The sequence below is a fragment of the Sminthopsis crassicaudata genome, chromosome 5, assembly GCF_048593235.1.
Source record: "Sminthopsis crassicaudata isolate SCR6 chromosome 5, ASM4859323v1, whole genome shotgun sequence".
NCBI lineage: Eukaryota > Metazoa > Chordata > Mammalia > Dasyuromorphia > Dasyuridae > Sminthopsis > Sminthopsis crassicaudata.
In genome coordinates this window covers 195,836,878-195,853,723 of record NC_133621.1, presented here as the reverse complement: position 1 = coordinate 195,853,723, position 16,846 = coordinate 195,836,878, and the positions used below count along the sequence as shown (strand labels likewise).

The 16,846-nt window shown below is 36.7% G+C and overlaps 1 protein-coding gene across 5 annotated transcripts in view; it reads left to right on the top strand.

The window, feature by feature from the left end:
• Nucleotides 1-4,503: 4,503 nt before the first annotated feature.
• Nucleotides 4,504-16,846, top strand: part of KDM5A (lysine demethylase 5A) — a 91,809-nt gene continuing 79,466 nt past the window's right edge. For 4 of the 5 annotated variants that reach the window (XM_074269314.1, XM_074269312.1, XM_074269313.1 and 1 more), the window contains exons 1-4: nucleotides 4,504-4,906; nucleotides 7,089-7,166; nucleotides 10,045-10,167; nucleotides 16,135-16,305. In XM_074269314.1, coding sequence (XP_074125415.1) covers nucleotides 4,742-4,906; nucleotides 7,089-7,166; nucleotides 10,045-10,167; nucleotides 16,135-16,305 — 537 coding nt within the window. In that variant the 5' untranslated portion in view covers nucleotides 4,504-4,741. The remainder of the gene's footprint in view (nucleotides 4,907-7,088; nucleotides 7,167-10,044; nucleotides 10,168-16,134; nucleotides 16,306-16,846) is intronic. The other variant, XM_074269315.1, reaches the window with a different exon arrangement.

Here is a 16,846-nt window from a genome sequence, read left to right as displayed (position 1 = left end):
TCCAACCATTCTGGAGAGCAATCTGGAATTATGCCCCAAAAGTTATCAAACTGTGCATATCCTTTGATCCAGCAGTGCTACTACTGGGCTTATATCCCAAGGAAATACTAAAGAAGGGAAAGGGACCTGTATGTGCCAAAATGTTTGTGGCAGCCCTTTTTGTAGTGGCTAGAAACTGGAAAATGAATGGATGTCCATCAATTGGAGAATGGTTGGGTAAATTATGATATATGAATGTTATGGAATATTATTGTTCTGTAAGAAATGACCAGCAGGATGAATATAGAGAGGCTTGGAGAGACTTACATCAACTGATGCTGAGTGAAATGAGCAGAACTAGGAGATCATTATATACTTCAACAATGATACTGTGTGAGTATGTATTCTGATGGAAGTGGATATCTTCAACATAGAGAAGAGCTAATCCAATTCCAATTGATCAATGATGGACAGAATCAGCTACACCCAGAAAAGGAACACTGGGAAATGAGTGTAAACTGTGAGCATTTTTTTTTCTTCCCAGATTATTTTTACCTTCCGAATACAATTCTTTCTTTGCAACAACAAAATTCGGTTCTGCACATATATATTGTACCTAGGATATAGTATAAGATATTTAATATGTATGGGAATGCCTGCCATCTAGGGGAGGGAGTGGAAGGAAGGAGGGGAAAAATTCAGAACAGAAGGGAGTACAAGGGATAAGGTTGTAAAAAAAAATTACCTATGCATATGTACTGTCAAAAAAAAAAGTTATAATTATAAAATAAAAAAAAAAAAAAGACAACTACCACCAGAATCTTGATTGGATGATAAATATGGAATGAATGTACCTCAAAGAGTGGTTACATGTAGTTTGCACATAGGTATTTGCTTGTATACTATTTTCTCCACTAAAATATAAACTCCTCTAGGGCAAGAACTACCGTGTTTCCCCGATAATAAGACACTGTCTTATTATTTTTTTGGGACTAAAAAACACCAGAGGGCTTATTTTCAGGGGAGGGCTTATTTTATCCTCCATCATGCCCCTTTTATCCTCCATCATGCCCATTTTAGCCTCCATCATGCCCCTTTTATCCTCCATCATGCCCATTTTAGCCTCCATCATGCCCCTTTTAGCCTCCATCATGCCCCCTGAGTGCTTATTTTATTCTCCATCGCTTACTGAACTTACCGAGTTTTTAGATGGTCCTGTCTCAGCTCTACTCCGCGGCGCTGCTCTCAGTAGCGCCAGCAAGCAAATCACCAGGGAAGAAGAGGATGACGCGCTCACTGCTGCAGCTCTGATTGTATGCAGCTCGGAGCGCGACGTGCGTTTCACCCGGGAGGGGAGGGCAGCGCTGCTTACTGAAGGTACCGCTACGCAGCATATAGCGCAGGGGATCACCATGATGACCGTTTTCATAGTAAGTTCGATAGGGCTTATTTTCGGGGGAGGGCTTATTTTAGCGGAATATTAAAGAGTATGTGGGTGTCTTATTTTCAGGATAGGTCTTATTATCGGGGAAACACGGTAATAGTTACTTTTGTCTTTGTATTTCCAATCAAGTTCACTGGCTCATACTTTGATATTTTGTTTTCTTCCTTTTTAAACTGGGACACTGTTTACCTTTTTCAAATCCTAGGTGCCTTTCTCATTTTCTATGATCTGGCAAAGCTCACTATTAATGGCTTAACAATCATATCTCTAATTTCTTTCAATATTCTGGGATATACCTTATTTGGGACTCATGATTTGAACTAGAGCAACTAGGTACTTTTCCTGTTATAGCTCTACTAATTGTAGATATCAACTTCTTAGTAGACATTTCAGTTCTTTTACAGTACAAATGTCATTGTTTTTAGCAAATAAAAAAACTGAACAAAATCCCACAAAAGTCCAAGTTGAACAATTCAACTAGTCTTTTGTTTTCATTGCCAAACAACAGTCCTGTTAATTCTCCTCTTTCTTGTTCCCCATATCATAAAACAAAATACCTTCATTATCTCTAGCTTTCTCAGTTCATCTTGAATATTAATATTTTCAATGTTATTCTTTAAAAACATGCACTTGTCATTGTCTTTCCCTGCTTCTGTCTTTTTGGTATTTTAAAAATCTAATTTAGTCAATCAATTCCTTATATGCTCAAACAACTTTGGTAGATCATTTCCCATTTTAAACTTCACCAACAAACATTTATTAGGCACTCATTTTGAACCAGGCATTTTTCAGAATTTCTTCTTCTTGTATATGCAAAATTTCATTCTTGAGAGTTCCTATTGTCTTGAATTTACACCCTTTTAGAACTGAAATTTTATTGATTTTGTCAACTCTTTGAAATTTACTTTTTAAAAATTTAGATGAAATGTAATGAAAGTTAGACTTTTCTTTCTTTACTTTCCTTCTCATTCTGTTACAAATTCTAAAAAGGAGTAGGTACTTCTCCCCAAGGTCCCTGTCATTTCTACCCCAACAACCATGCATGAAAGAAGAGAAGATTGGTGAGTTTGGAGAACAAGTCATTCAGCTAGAATATACATTGAGTAAAAGGGAAGATATGAGGCCTAGAATAGAATCACGAGGCCTTTGGAAAGCACCTACACCGAAGATATGGGTTGTCTAGAGATATTACCTCTTGTTCTCATTTCTTGATAGACCCACCTACTTTTTAAACCTCTATCTCTTTGATGATATAATTTTGATGCACAATTATTGTTAATGAGTTCCAAGATATTCACACCCTCTGAGTACTTGCTCTTTAGGAAGTTTTAGTTTGTTTTATTTTGTAGCCAGAGAGTAACAATTGAAGATTTTTTTTTGGGGGGGGAGTTAAGTGACTTGTCTAGGGTCTCACAGCTAGTAATTGTCTGAGGCTGAATTTGAACTTGTGTGTTCCTTGTAGCTGCAGGGCTGGTGGTCTATCACTTAGCTGCTCCCAAGAACATTTGTTTTTTAAAATTAGTTTTTGCTTCTCAAAGAAACGAGTTCGTTAAAAGAATTATCCAAGATGAAAGATAGGAATGATGGGTTTTGAAGAGGATGTAGAAAGACAGGAGTACTATTAAACTATTGGTAGATCTGTGCATTGGTCCAACTGTCCTGGAAAATAACTTGTAGTAATTTGAAGATAGTGACCAAGATATCCATATCCTTGTACTCCCAAATCCCATTCATTGCTAGGCACCTCCCCCCGAACATTCTGGGGAACTTCCGTTTTCTTCCCATTTCTAGATTATCAATGAGATACATGATATTGATTAAAAGTCACTCCTCTACATGAACAACACAGATACAGATTTTTGTTCTGGTCATGGTTTTATATTTTTTATAACATTTCTTCTTAATTCATCATTTCATTTGTTGAAGGCTGCTCATGGCCACTTTGAACTTCCATTCTCAGAGATTACTTACACAGTAGTACCTCGTGTCACAACCAAACAACAAGATGGGAAAACAATGTTAAGTACACGGACCTTTGCTTTAGGGAGAAGCGGGATCAGTAAGAGAATTGTAAAGTTTCCTAACTGTAATCCACTCCCTTCTGTTTCTCCTATTCAGTCGAATGTCAGTATCTCCGTAGAAACTGAGAGGATCACCCAGAAGGAAGGGTTTGCATTGGTCTGCATTATGAATGGACATACTGTAATTAACAAATTCCCACAGCTATAGCAGCACCCATCCCCCTCTCTGCAGAACTGAGCTTGAGGATTATTCAATTCGAGCAGGTCTGCACTGTCAGTGGGTGTGCATGCAGCAAGATGTCAGGGTGTCCATGTTTATTCACTAATGCTCACTTCCGCAGAAGTAACGGCTCTCACCTTTGACATCTCGAGAGAGAAATGAGGCAAGCGAGAACAGAGGAAAATCAATGACAAGTTCTGAGAGATGCCAGAAGGGGCAGGGATGGGAAGGCGCTAAGGGCTGCGCCATGGCTGACTACTGCCAAGGAACTTGATTTTAGTGAGTTGCCATGGAAATGAAGTAGGGTATTAAAGCAGCTGGGTGGTAGCGAAGGAGGTGGATATTCCAACCTGGGTTTGAATTTGAGGCTCGGTCAGCATATGTAACAAATTAGGGGCGCCTGGCATGCGATGACTCAGATGACGAAGCAGCAGTGCTGCGGAAATGGCGAGAGAAAAAATCCCAAACTTATAATTATTAGCTTAGGGAAGATGGGTGCCAGAACAACCATCTACCCACAAAAAGGGAAATAGAACCTGAAAGCGGAAGCAAAACCTTTACCCTCTGGGAATTACACATTCCTCCGCGCCGGAAGAACGCGGCGGTTTTCTTTTTGTCTCCTCCCTTGCCCAATTCCTCTTTCTCTTTGTAGCTCCCTCCTAAAGGGGTGGGAAGAGGGGGAAGGCTGTTTGAGTGCCCCGTGGGGTGGGGTGGAGTGGAGGTGGTGAAGCCCTCGCTCAAACGGAGTTAATGAATAATCTGGAGGTAAGGGACCTTTAAGGCAGCGGCGGAAGGATCCTGCGGTCTGACGATTTGGCGGAGGGATCTGACTCTGCTTCGACTTCCGGGGGCGTCCGTGGGACCTCGAGAGGAAAAAGGCCCTAAAGAAACAATAACAAACAGGAGGAGGAGGAGGAACTTCCCCGGCTCTCTCTGGCCGCTGTGGCCCTTGCCGGACTATGAGCTTGGTTTCCTGCAGGGGGGCGTGAAAGGACCGGACTGGGCTCCTGCTGCTCTCTCTTCTCTGACTTTTCCCCCCGGACACTAGCCAGGGAACAGGGTCCCCTCCGTGTGGACATGGCGGGTGCGGGGCCTGGGGGCTACGCGGCCGAGTTCGTGCCGCCCCCGGAGTGCCCGGTCTTCGAGCCCAGTTGGGAGGAGTTCACCGACCCGCTCAGCTTCATCGGCCGGATCCGACCCTTGGCCGAGAAAACCGGCATTTGCAAGATCCGACCTCCCAAGGTACGGGTGGTGGGGGTGGGGGTCGCTGTTCTTTGCCTCAGTTTCCCCAGCCTTGAGCCTCGGGTTTCGGGGGAGTAGTGATCCTAGTGCTCGGCCACCTTGTTTCTCCAAGGGGAAGGGCCTTCTGAAGTTTGTTTTGCTGGAAAGGGGGCTCCTGTGATGTCCCCCCAACCCCGGCTCGTCCAGATGGAAAGGGAGCCCTAGGATGCTGACAGGGCCCGGGGGTGGGGGGAAGGGGAGGGTGGGGCGGCTCCATCCCCGCCGCTTTGTTGTCGTCTCCTTCCCTGCTCCCTCTCCCTGTTCGACTTAAACTCGATCCGAGTGCTCTCCCTCTCCTCCACCTCGGGCTGTGGCCTGTGGCTTTCTTAATGGGGCGCGGGGAGACGTAGCTGTCCCCCAGGACAAGTGACCCAATACCGGTTCCCGCTGCATCGGAGGGGCATTGCCAAGATGAGGCGGCGAGGCGCCGCTGCCCCCGAAACCGGGGGAGAAGTCGCTGTTAGTGTTCTGAGTGAGGAAAAACGTTCATTTCGTTCTTTGATCCCAGTTACTTTGTTGTTGCTGCCCCTGATAACGTATCTTTTCTATGCAACTGCCAGTGCTACTGGGGGCTTGAAACATCTTATCCTCTTAATCTGTAAGAAAAGGGAGATTAGTACGGGAGGATTGGAGAGGGAGGTATTTACAGTCTGAACCCTAAGGATTACGGAAAGTGCTCAAGGTCAAATAGTAAGTTGTAACTGAAGGGTTCTAGAAGCCAGGTTCCCCTGCCCTTTATTTTCACCACTGGTCATTTACCCTTTGGTTTGCTGAGCACTGGGTCGTGATGACTATTTTGATGAAGATATCGGTATTGGGCACTATCGAGACACGCTTGAAACAACTTCGAAAACGTTTTTAGAGAAATATTTATGTGCAACGTAGACAGGAGGAACATAGGAGAAGGAACTTAGAAAAATAAAGTGAATATTGAGGATTCCCCCCCCCCGTATAATTATTATTATGATACGTTATGTATTATAATTTACTGAATTTGGGGAATTTTCAAACTGCTTTGTTTTAAAGGCAGCCGGGTGTAGTGGGTAGAGTACCGGCCTTGGAGTCAGCAGGAACTGTTACAAATCCTTTCTGTGAGACTTAAGTAGCTTTATGACCTTGAACAAGTCACTTGTGCTTGTAGGCAGATCTCTGGAATTTTTAAGCGAGAGCCTGGCCATCCATCTGCAGGGGTGTAGGCAGTTCCTGTACCAAAAGTTCCCTTTACACTCACAAATCCTTCCTCTCTGTGTTACAAGAATCATTTTTACCTTTAAAAAAAAATGCTTTTAAATTGAGTAGATTCAAGATCATTTCTTGAATTATTAATTACTAATTCCATTCAAGAGTTTCTTTGGGGATGAAAAAAGCTTCTATAATTCTTAAAACAATTGAAATAGTAAACGAAAATTTCCTTTTCAGAACTTGCAAAACAATTTCATTTCGTTGTTGGTAGGTTTATAAAGTTTACAACATTGGGCAGTCATTACTTTTCATCCTTTTTTTTTTTTTCTTTCCAACTTTTTAAATGGCTTTATGATTATGTTAACCAAATTAAGATTGAGGCCCTGTCCCCAAAAGTACTTAAATTTATGTTGCAAAACAATTGCACCCTAAATATATTATCCCATTTCAGGAATGTAACTGTTTTGATCTGGGAGTTATGATTTCATTTTAATGTGTTCTTTCATATATACATTATTTTTAAATATTGTGTGTCCTGATACTAGCCATCATACAACAAATACATATAGCATAGTCTCCTGATAGATTTGCTTTTTGAGGTACTGTGACATGATGCAAGTACAGCAAATACAAATACTTCATAATCTTTAATTTTTTAACTTGATCTATTTGGTTATTTTTACATTCTATTTTTCTTTATAATTTGTTAGACATGAAAGGGAAAAGGTTTTATGGAAAATAAGCCTTTATTATACTTAACTAATATGGAAAAGATTCTTATGAGGAAGTATATAAGAAAGGGCTGTAGATATCTGAAAATTATTTTTGAAATGAGACCTTTTTATGTTAATAGTTGACTGAACATCATATGACTTTATCGTCTTCATGGCTTATGGCAAATAATTCCTAAATTGTGGGCATGCATTCTTTGTGTATTAAACATTAAATCTTTCTTATTCAGGATTGGCAGCCCCCATTTGCATGTGAAGTAAAAAGCTTTCGTTTTACTCCTCGAGTCCAACGTTTAAATGAACTTGAGGTAAGTGTTTTTAATGGGAATATCATTTTTTATTCTTAAGGAGCTATTTTTTTCTTTCTGCTCTATTTCTTCATATCTTCGGGTAAGGAGGTTTCAAAAGGTTATGTAGGCATTGCTCAGGGGAGACATTGTGGAGTAGTATATAGCTAGCTTAGGAATCAGGAGGACATGAGTTTGAGTCCTACCTCTCTTGGCTTGAGATCCTGGGCAAATCACCTAATTTCTTGCAGATCTGTATTAACAGAGGGAATTCACTAATATTGAAATAATGGGTTCCATGCTCTGCCTTCACCCCATGCTAATACTTCTAGTTGCTGCTAATTAGAATTAACTGTTTGAGGCCCTGGAAGATGGGCCTGATTTTTTTTTTTTTTTTGATTGCCTTAAAACTATTATTAGTTTTTATACTTAATTTATAGAAGATGAACTGTAATCATGGTTTACAGTAGTGAGGGCAGCAAATACTGCTTTGAGAATCTTTTGCTTATGAGATACAGGTTAACTTTTCCTCTTTAAGGTTATTATTTCTTCCTAAGTCTTTTCTAAAATAATTTTGAGAGTGAATTTTCACATATTGTATGTCCTGTAAAGCAGATTTATTAATAACCTTAACAAATATATAGAAGACTTCTATTTTTCAGTTTTGTTATAAACTTTTGCCATAATCCCTGGATTATCCCCTCTCCCTTGTGTTCTCCAAGTTGTAGGGGTCATTTCTCCTTCATTCCACATAGCAAGTCAGTGGGCAGATCTTGCTGCCTTGTTGTCACTATTTTATCCAGTCCTTTCTCTTGTCACATGGTTACTAGTCTAGTTTAGGCTCTTGTCTCTTCTCCCCTGAACTACTGCATGGGCCTCCTAATTTGTCATCCTGCCTCAAATTTGTTCTACTTCAATTCCATTTTCCACAAAGCTGCCAGAGCAATTTCCCTTCTCCAGAAATAAGATCATGTCACACCTCTAGTCAGTAAACTGAAATGTTTCCCTATTGATTGTGGGATCAAAAATAAACTGCCCTGGTTGGCCTTTAAAACCCTTTACAATTTGACCTCTCCTGTTCCTTATGCATCATTCCTCTTTTGGCCCTGTACAATTCAGCAAAATTCTGGCTTACCTATGGTACCTCTTCTCCTTTTTTCGTTCTTTTTCTCTGCATGCCTGGAATAGACTCTGTCTTCCCTATGCTTCCTAGTTTCCTACACTCTTCTTAAGATGCACCTCAGATGTAACTTTTTACATGAAACCTTTCCCATTTCCCTCTTCCCTCCATTCCCACTTAACAGTTGTCCCTCTCTTAACTTGATTATATTTATTCAGTATGTATTTATAAATATACAACTTGTCTATCCTGACAATGTAAGTTTCTTGGGAGCAGGGGAGGAAATGGGGTGGTTCGGGGAGAGGGGGTGATTTCATTCTTTGTACTAAGATTCCCAGGGCTTAGCACAGTTCCTGGTACAAAGTAGACACTTAATAAATACTATTAATTGATAATAGTTCAATTTTATATCAATATACTATACATTGTAGGTATAGTGGAGAAAGTGCTGGACTTGGAATCAGAAAAGTCCTGGACTCATCTGCTTTGACTAGTTTTGTGACTTTAGGAACCTCGGTTGCCTTATTTTTGAAATGGGATTGATAGTTACTCATAGTACTACCTCTCTTAAAAAGTAGTTGTGAGGATAATTTTATATACATACACACACATATATTATATATCTGCATATACGTACATAGTTTTATAGATATATAAGAATATATAAAATACTAGAAATCAACTATTATTACTTTTTAGCAGTTAAATAGAAAAGTTAGTCTTTACTGAGAACTCCATTCCTCAAAACTTTTTAGTGTTAACACTTAATTTCTTTTCTTTTTTTTCTCAGAAGGATTTATCCTTTTTCCACAATAAGAATCTTAACTGCACTCTTGATTTTATTCCTTTCTACTGCACTCATGACCTTGTTCTGACAGTCATCTGCCTTTATTCATAGTTTTAATCTGTCCCTCTCTGTTGACTCCCTTGTCATTTCCTTATAAACATGCTTATTTCTTTCTCATTTAAAAAAAAAAAAAAAAAGCCTTTCCTTGACCTTCTTACTTCATTTAAAATTCTTTCCACTTTTCCCTTCTTCACTACCCTAGTTACTCATTTATTTACCACCAATGCTCTTTTTAGCAGCTTGAAATCTGGCTTCAGCTTTAGGACTTATTTGTTACTATCTGAAGACCATCAATGACCTTGACATGATGACCTTTTTTCAGTCTTTATCATCTTTGATTTCTTGTAGCATTTGATATTGTTGATTATCCTTTCTTCTTGGATTCTCTATTCCCTACCCTTTAGATGTAGTTAAGAGAAACAAAAATATGGTTAGGGATCACAAAATATGATTAGGGCTAACCATATTTTTGTGACTTTTTAACTACATCTAATTCTTTAAGTCATATATCCCCTAAAATGCTGTCCTTGTTACTCTTCTGGTGTCTTTTTAATAATTTTTTTCTTTGTCAAACTTTAATTTTTTTTTTTTTTTTGGAGGCTGGGATTAAGTGACTTGCCCAGGGTCACACAGCTAGGAAGTGTTAAGTGTCTGAGACCAGATTTGAACCGGGGTCCTCCTGAATTCAAGGCTGGTGCTCTATCCACTGCGCCACCTAGCTGCCCCCAACTTTAAAATTTAACTGCCATCTCATTTAAGATGATTTTAAAATACATTTCCTTTAAGATAAAGATGATTTCATTTTTATATTTTATGTCCTCACCGTGCAGCTTAAGTGCCTTGCACTTAGTATGTTTGAAGTAAATTTTGTTGATGGTTTAATTTCATATATTTCTGATATCTGACATTTGTTTCTTTGTTTTGTGTCTTAGGCAATGACCAGAGTGAGGCTGGACTTCTTAGATCAACTAGCAAAATTCTGGGAACTTCAGGGATCTACTCTGAAAATACCTGTGGTAGAGAGAAAAATCCTTGATCTATATGCTTTAAGCAAGGTAAGGGGTAAGCTAGTTTAGAAATTAGGACTAATGCTAAAGAATTTGTTTCAGATAAACCTGGGAGGATGGTATAAGGTTTCCTGGGTAGAATTTTATGAGAAGTGTATTATCATTTTGATTTCATACATATGATTAAATGAGATGATAAGAATATAGGTTAATTTTTAAAAACTATGACTTTCTCTCACATATTTAATTACTTCATATCAGTGAGTGCTGTGATAATATATAATATACAGAAAACTCATTACCTTTCTGGTAATTGTTTTTGTGTTTTGGGATAAGTGAAAAGTTATCTTTTTTGTATATAACTTTTTATTTTTCTACTTCTTAATCAAAAATACTTTTCTGAAGACAATACCATATAAGTAAAATTGTTCATTACACCCAGTCTAGGAAGTTGTGCAGATCAGTTTTATTTGTGTCATCAGGTCATATTTTCTCTTTAGTTGAGAGTAACATCATCTAATAGTTTGAACAGATTCCTGGAAATGTTTTTCTTTGTCAGTCTCTTGTTTCCAAGTTATTGAACTTCTCTGTACCCTGTAAAAACTGATAAACTTAATTTGACATTTAAAAGTAGGAAGTACTGTAAAATTTCTTGCCAACATATTTTATCACATACTAGTGTAAAGCATTTTCATTATGCCAATATTATGGGTACAGAGATAAAAATATAAGAGTTCTGTCAAGGGGCTTACATTCTGTTACTAAAATACTAGACAAACATAGTGATTATAATTGATGAAGATCAAGACTTTATAATCTTATAGTAGAATTATAGTAGCTGCAATCCAAGTAATTTTGTAAAATGATCTGTTTATTTGTGTTTAAAAAATTTTGTTTCAAAAAAAATTGTTTTAAAGTAAAAATTGCTTCTCACTTATGTTAAAGTTAATTTTGTTGTGATACTCTTAGAGTACAAAGAGTGAATTAATTAATAGTTGCATTTCTTTTTTTATTAGGCACATTTGAGCTCAGAAATCTGAGAAACATAGTATTGCTTTGCTTAAAAAAAAAGCTGTTGATCTAAGCTGTCTACAAGATGGTAGTGTCAACTTAATTGTCTGCTGTGATTACGTAGTAACAACATTGTTAATTTTGGCAGATTTTTGTTGGTGATCTTGTGTTTTTGTGTAGAAAATTATTCTTAGAGAGAAAATAATATGCTTATGAATTTCTTCAATTATTTTTTTGTGTATCAATGTATATAAAATTGGTTTGGGGGGGCACTTGATACTTTGTTTAAATTTCTGTATTAGTTTATTTTAGGGTCTAACAAAAATAAGAAATCTTTCCCCAAAAGTTACTTAGCAGTTGTATTTAACACTAGTATTTTCCACAGAATTTCTTCTTTTTAATCTTCAAACCCAACAATCTAAGACAGTTAAAAAATTAATAAGAAGTCACCATTATAAGTGTCATGTGTAAAGTTAAGTGTGTAAACTAGACAAAGCTGACTTTATGTATTTTTTCTGAAATAAGAGTAATCCCATGATAGGAAGTTAGATTACATTTTAGATTTCAATCATCTTAAAGGATAGCATGTGTGTACTTATTGATACTTCATTGAACCTAGTCAGAGAATTTATGTTGAGTAATTGAAATTTAAGCCCTAACTGAACCAGACTTTTCATCCTTCTCTATCTCAGATATATTGTACAATCTTGAACAGATACATGCTAAATTTATAGAAATGTTTGCTTATAAGACTGTGAGACTCAATGAGTTTCAAAACTAATGAAAAGCTATATGGTAATTCTCTTTACATTTTACAGTGGTTTTGCTTCACAGTGACAGTGGAGATAGTGAAATTGATTGGGCTTTTTTTTTTTAATTAATTTTAAAATTATACATTTTTTTGACAGTATATATGCATGAGTAATTTTTTTTTATAACATTATCCTTTGTATTTATTTTTTCAGATTTTCCCCTCCCTCCCTCTACTCCTTCCCCTAGATGACAGGCAATCTCATACATTTTACATGTGTTACAATATAACCTAGATATAATATATGTGTGTAAATCCAATTTTCTTGTTGCACGTTAAATATTGGATTCTGAAGGTATAAGTAACCTGGGTAGATAGACAGTAGTACTAATATTTTACATTCAATTCCCAGTGTTCCTTCTCTGGGTGTAGTTGTTTCTGTCCATCATTGATCAGCTGGAAGTGAGTTGGATCTTCTTTATGTTGAAGATATATCCACTTCCATCAGAATACATCTTCATACAATATTGTTGTTGAAGTGTATAGTGATCTTCTGGTTCTGCTCATTTCACTCAGCATCAGTTCATGCAAGTTCTCTCCAAGCCTTTCTGAATTCATCCTGCTGGTCATTTCTTACAGAGCAATAATATTCCATAGACTTCATGTACCATAATTTACCCAACCATTCTCCAATTGATGGACATCCATTCATCTTCCAGTTTCTAGCCACTACGAAAAGAGCTGCTACAAAACTTTCCGCTCTTTAGTATTTCTTTGGGATATAAGCCCAGTAGTAGCACTGCTGGATCAAAGGTTATGCACAGTTTGGTAACTTTTTGGGCATAGTTCCAGATTGCTCTCCAAAATGGCCGGATTTGATTGGGCTTTTTGAGGTTACTTTATAAAGTATGGTATTATATCGTCCAGTCAGAGGTTCATCTTGATTTAGAATTTTGTAGATGATTAAGTTGAGAATTTTAGTGGTTAGGGATTGTTAGGTAAATCTTTCAGACTTTTAAAAGAGTTATTTGTGGCTAGTTTTATTATAGATCATGTGTTCTAGGGAACCTTAAAACACTTTGACCTTTTAATATTTTTTAAGGTGGAAAAGCAAGTTTTTATTCTTGTTATAATGGATAGAGTACATGCTTTGAGGTTCGGAAGGCCTGTGATCATGTTCCATCTCTGTCACATAATGACTGTGACCCTGGACAAATCACTTAGCTTCTCAATATTTTAGTAACTGAGAGAGTGCTGAATTGCATTGGTAAAAAGCATTTTCTCACCTTGGAGTTTCCTGCATGAATCCATCACAGTTCCAATCTCTATTCCTATCATTAGGGTTGTTTTCCTGCTTTGATTGCCACTTTTTTCTTTTTCTTTTTCTTTTTTTTTTTTTTTTTAAATCCCCAGTGATTTACTCTGTTTTGCTTAGAATATGTTATTAATCACCATTTTTAAAACATGAAATTAATTAAATAATAAACTTCCCATCCATTTTTTCTTATTAAAATTGGCCCCAATCCCACCAGATTCATAATTTTAGAAGACTGAAATTTTGGCCTATTCTGACAGATTGAGAAAAAGTTTATATTGAACATGTCTATTCTGTTGCAATTCTGGAATCTGTCAAGAGGAAAAATGCAGTTAAAAAAGCTTAAGCTTTTGTGTTTTTAAGCATTATAACTGTTCTAATGAAGCCAAGATCATGGATATGATCCCTTTGTTTCATTTCATGATGACAGACTGCTAACATTAGCTGTTCTCAAATTCCTGTCATTGATTACAAGGGAAACTGGGCAAGTAAGTATAGATAAATTAACACAAATCCGTGATTGTTACCAGAAAAACCACAGCAAATACAGGTCTTATTGATAGTGGGATAGCAGTGTCTTCTTTTAATATGAAGGCGAGTTCATTATTTTATAGGTTATATTTGTATACTGTTTTATAGTTTGCAAGGTACTTTGAAGAGCTTGTTGAGGCATGGTATAAGCATTGTTGTATCCATTTTATTATAGAAGAGGAAACTGAAGTTCAGAAAGGTAATATATGTTTCACTTGAGATTAGGCCTTCCTACTCCACGTCTAGTGCTCTAACGTAGTTAGAATTCATTGGAATAGTGAAATCGTTTTCAGACAGGACTTTACCTCAGACTTAACAATTATTCTTTCTTTTCTTTTTTTAATTAAAGCTTTTTATTTTTCAAAGCATATGCATGGATAATTTTTCAACATCAACTCTTGCAACACCTTGTGTTCCAATTTTTGCCCCTCTTCCCCTACCCTCTCCCCTAGATGGCAAGTAGTCTAATATATGTTAAGCATGGTAGAAATATGTTAAATTCAATATATGCATATATATTTATACTATTATCTTGCACCAAAAAAAAAGATCAAATCAAACCAGAAAGAAAAGTGAGAAAAAACAAAAAAAAAACAAAATGCAAGCAAACAACAATAAAAAGAGTGAAAATGCTATGTTGTGAACCAAGTTCCCACAGTCCTCTCTCTGAATGTAGATGGATTTCTTCATCACAAGATCATTGGAACTGGCCTGAATCATCTCATTGTTGAAAAAGAATCATGTCTGTCAGAATTGATTCTCATATAATCTTGCTGTTGCTGCGTGCAATGATCTCCTGGTTCTAGTTACTTCAGTTAGTATCAGTTTATGTAAGTCTCCCCAGGCTCTGTGAAATCACCCTGCTGATTATTTCTTATAGAATGACAATATTCTAAATATTCTATAACATTCATATACTTATTCAGCCATTCTCCAACTGATGGCATCCACTCAGTTTCCATTTCCTTGCTACAGAAAGGGCTGCTACAAAGATTTTTGTCTCTTTGAGTCTTTTTCCCTTTTTTATGATCTTTTTGGAATACAGGCCCAATAGAGACACTCCTGCATCAAAGGATAAACACAGCCTGATAGCCTTCTGCTGGGCATAGTTATTGACTTGATTTCTAATCAGATGGTAAGTCAGCAAACATTTATTAGATGCCTGCCATGTACCAAGCACTGTACTAACTATATTCAGATTAAATCTGAAATAATCAACAAGAAGAAAGACACTAGAATTAATTAAGGAGATTGGGAAAGGCTTCTTGCAGAGTGTGAGATTTTAGCTACACTTGAAGAAAGCTAGGAGACAGAGGAGTAGGGGAGAATCATTATAAGTATGGAGGCCAGTCAGTGAAAAAGCCTGGTGTTAGGAAATGGAGTGTCTTGTGAAAGAAACAGTGAGGAGGCTAGTGTCATTGAATCCCAGAGGATAAGGAGAGGGTGTAATATATAAGAAGACTAGAAAGGCAGGAGAATGCTCAGTCATGGGAGGCATTAAATGCCTGAGGATTTTATGTTTGATGTGATGTATTTTATTTTATAATATTTGAAACATTCTGAGAAGGTTTTATCAGATTGCCAAGAGTTCATGACACAAAAAAGGTAAAGAATCCCTGCACTTAATGATCTTTTCAGCTCTTTACAGTTTTTACAATTTGAGATACTCACAGTCTACAAATATCATCTATGAAATGCTTTAAATTAGGAAAACTTGAGTTCGAATTCTAGATCTTACTAGCTGTGTATCTCTGGGCAAGTCATTCCTTTCTGTGATTAAATTTTCTCATCTGTAAAATAAGGAAGTTCAACTGGATGCTCCTTTCTAGTTCTATATCTATGATCTGTGATTCTGTGTCATATAATCTCCCCCTCACCTCCACAACTTTTGGTCGCTTCCTATTTTTAAATTCTCCCCTTTAAATTTATACCCTGAATTTTTGAAATTTTGTTTAACTTTAGTCATTCTTGTATCATCTCGACACTTAAAATATAGATATTTTGTACTTTGTGAGTATTTTTTTCCATGGGTCTATGAAAGCATCACAGATCTTTTTCATACGTTTTCATGCTATCTCATGTTAATCTCCTTAAAGGCAGGGGTTTTGTATTTTTGTGTTTTAATTTTCTGTTGATATCTAATTATAATAGGGGACTTTATATAAAGTGAAATCAGTAAATGTTCCAACTTACTGACTAGTTTATTGGTATTCAAATACTATTTCAAACAGTTTAAAACTTTTAAAAATCACTTAAAAAATCTTGTTACAAATATTGATAATTTTGGTTTTTGCTGAGGTATTATAAGAAGGGAATTCCAGAAAATTTAAGTCTAGATTTTTTTTTAAAATACTATATATAGAACCAAATTTTTTCTAAAATTCTACTTACTTCATTTCTCTTTCAGATTGTTGCCAGTAAAGGAGGCTTTGAAATGGTCACAAAAGAGAAGAAGTGGTCTAAAGTGGGCAGTCGATTAGGCTATCTGCCAGGGAAAGGAACTGGGTCCCTCTTGAAGTCTCATTATGAAAGGATCCTTTACCCTTATGAGCTTTTTCAGTCTGGAGTCAGCCTTATGGTGAGTCATTCTTTTCAAAAATTGACCCAGCACAGCTTATCTGCATTATCATCTTTGGATGTACCTTGGTTTTTTAGGTATCAAGAATAAGTTTGTATTCTGTGAAACAAGTGATTTAGAATAAGTTAACAATTAGCCATATGGAATTAGATTGCTTCAATCATCAGTTCAATTATGGCCAACAGAAAAAGAGATATATTTGAAATTTAAAAATAAAATTTGTTGTATTGATAAGCAAGGTGAAGCCTTTAATTTTCATTGTTGGAAGTATGCTTCTCTCTTTTCTTGGCTGTTTACAGTGACTCTACATTTTAGTACTTTAGTAACTTAAAAGTTATGTGATTTCATCAACATGGATACACTTGATACAGATTACAACTCCTTATGATTTGTGTGTGAAATCTAACAGCCTTATAATTGTAATTTACCTCTCTGAATTTAGGTAGGCTGGTATTTAGATCTCACATACAGTCTGACATTTGATTCATGTTTTAAACTTTCTAGAAATATAATTCTCCCTGTTTCAGTGGACTTGTAATCA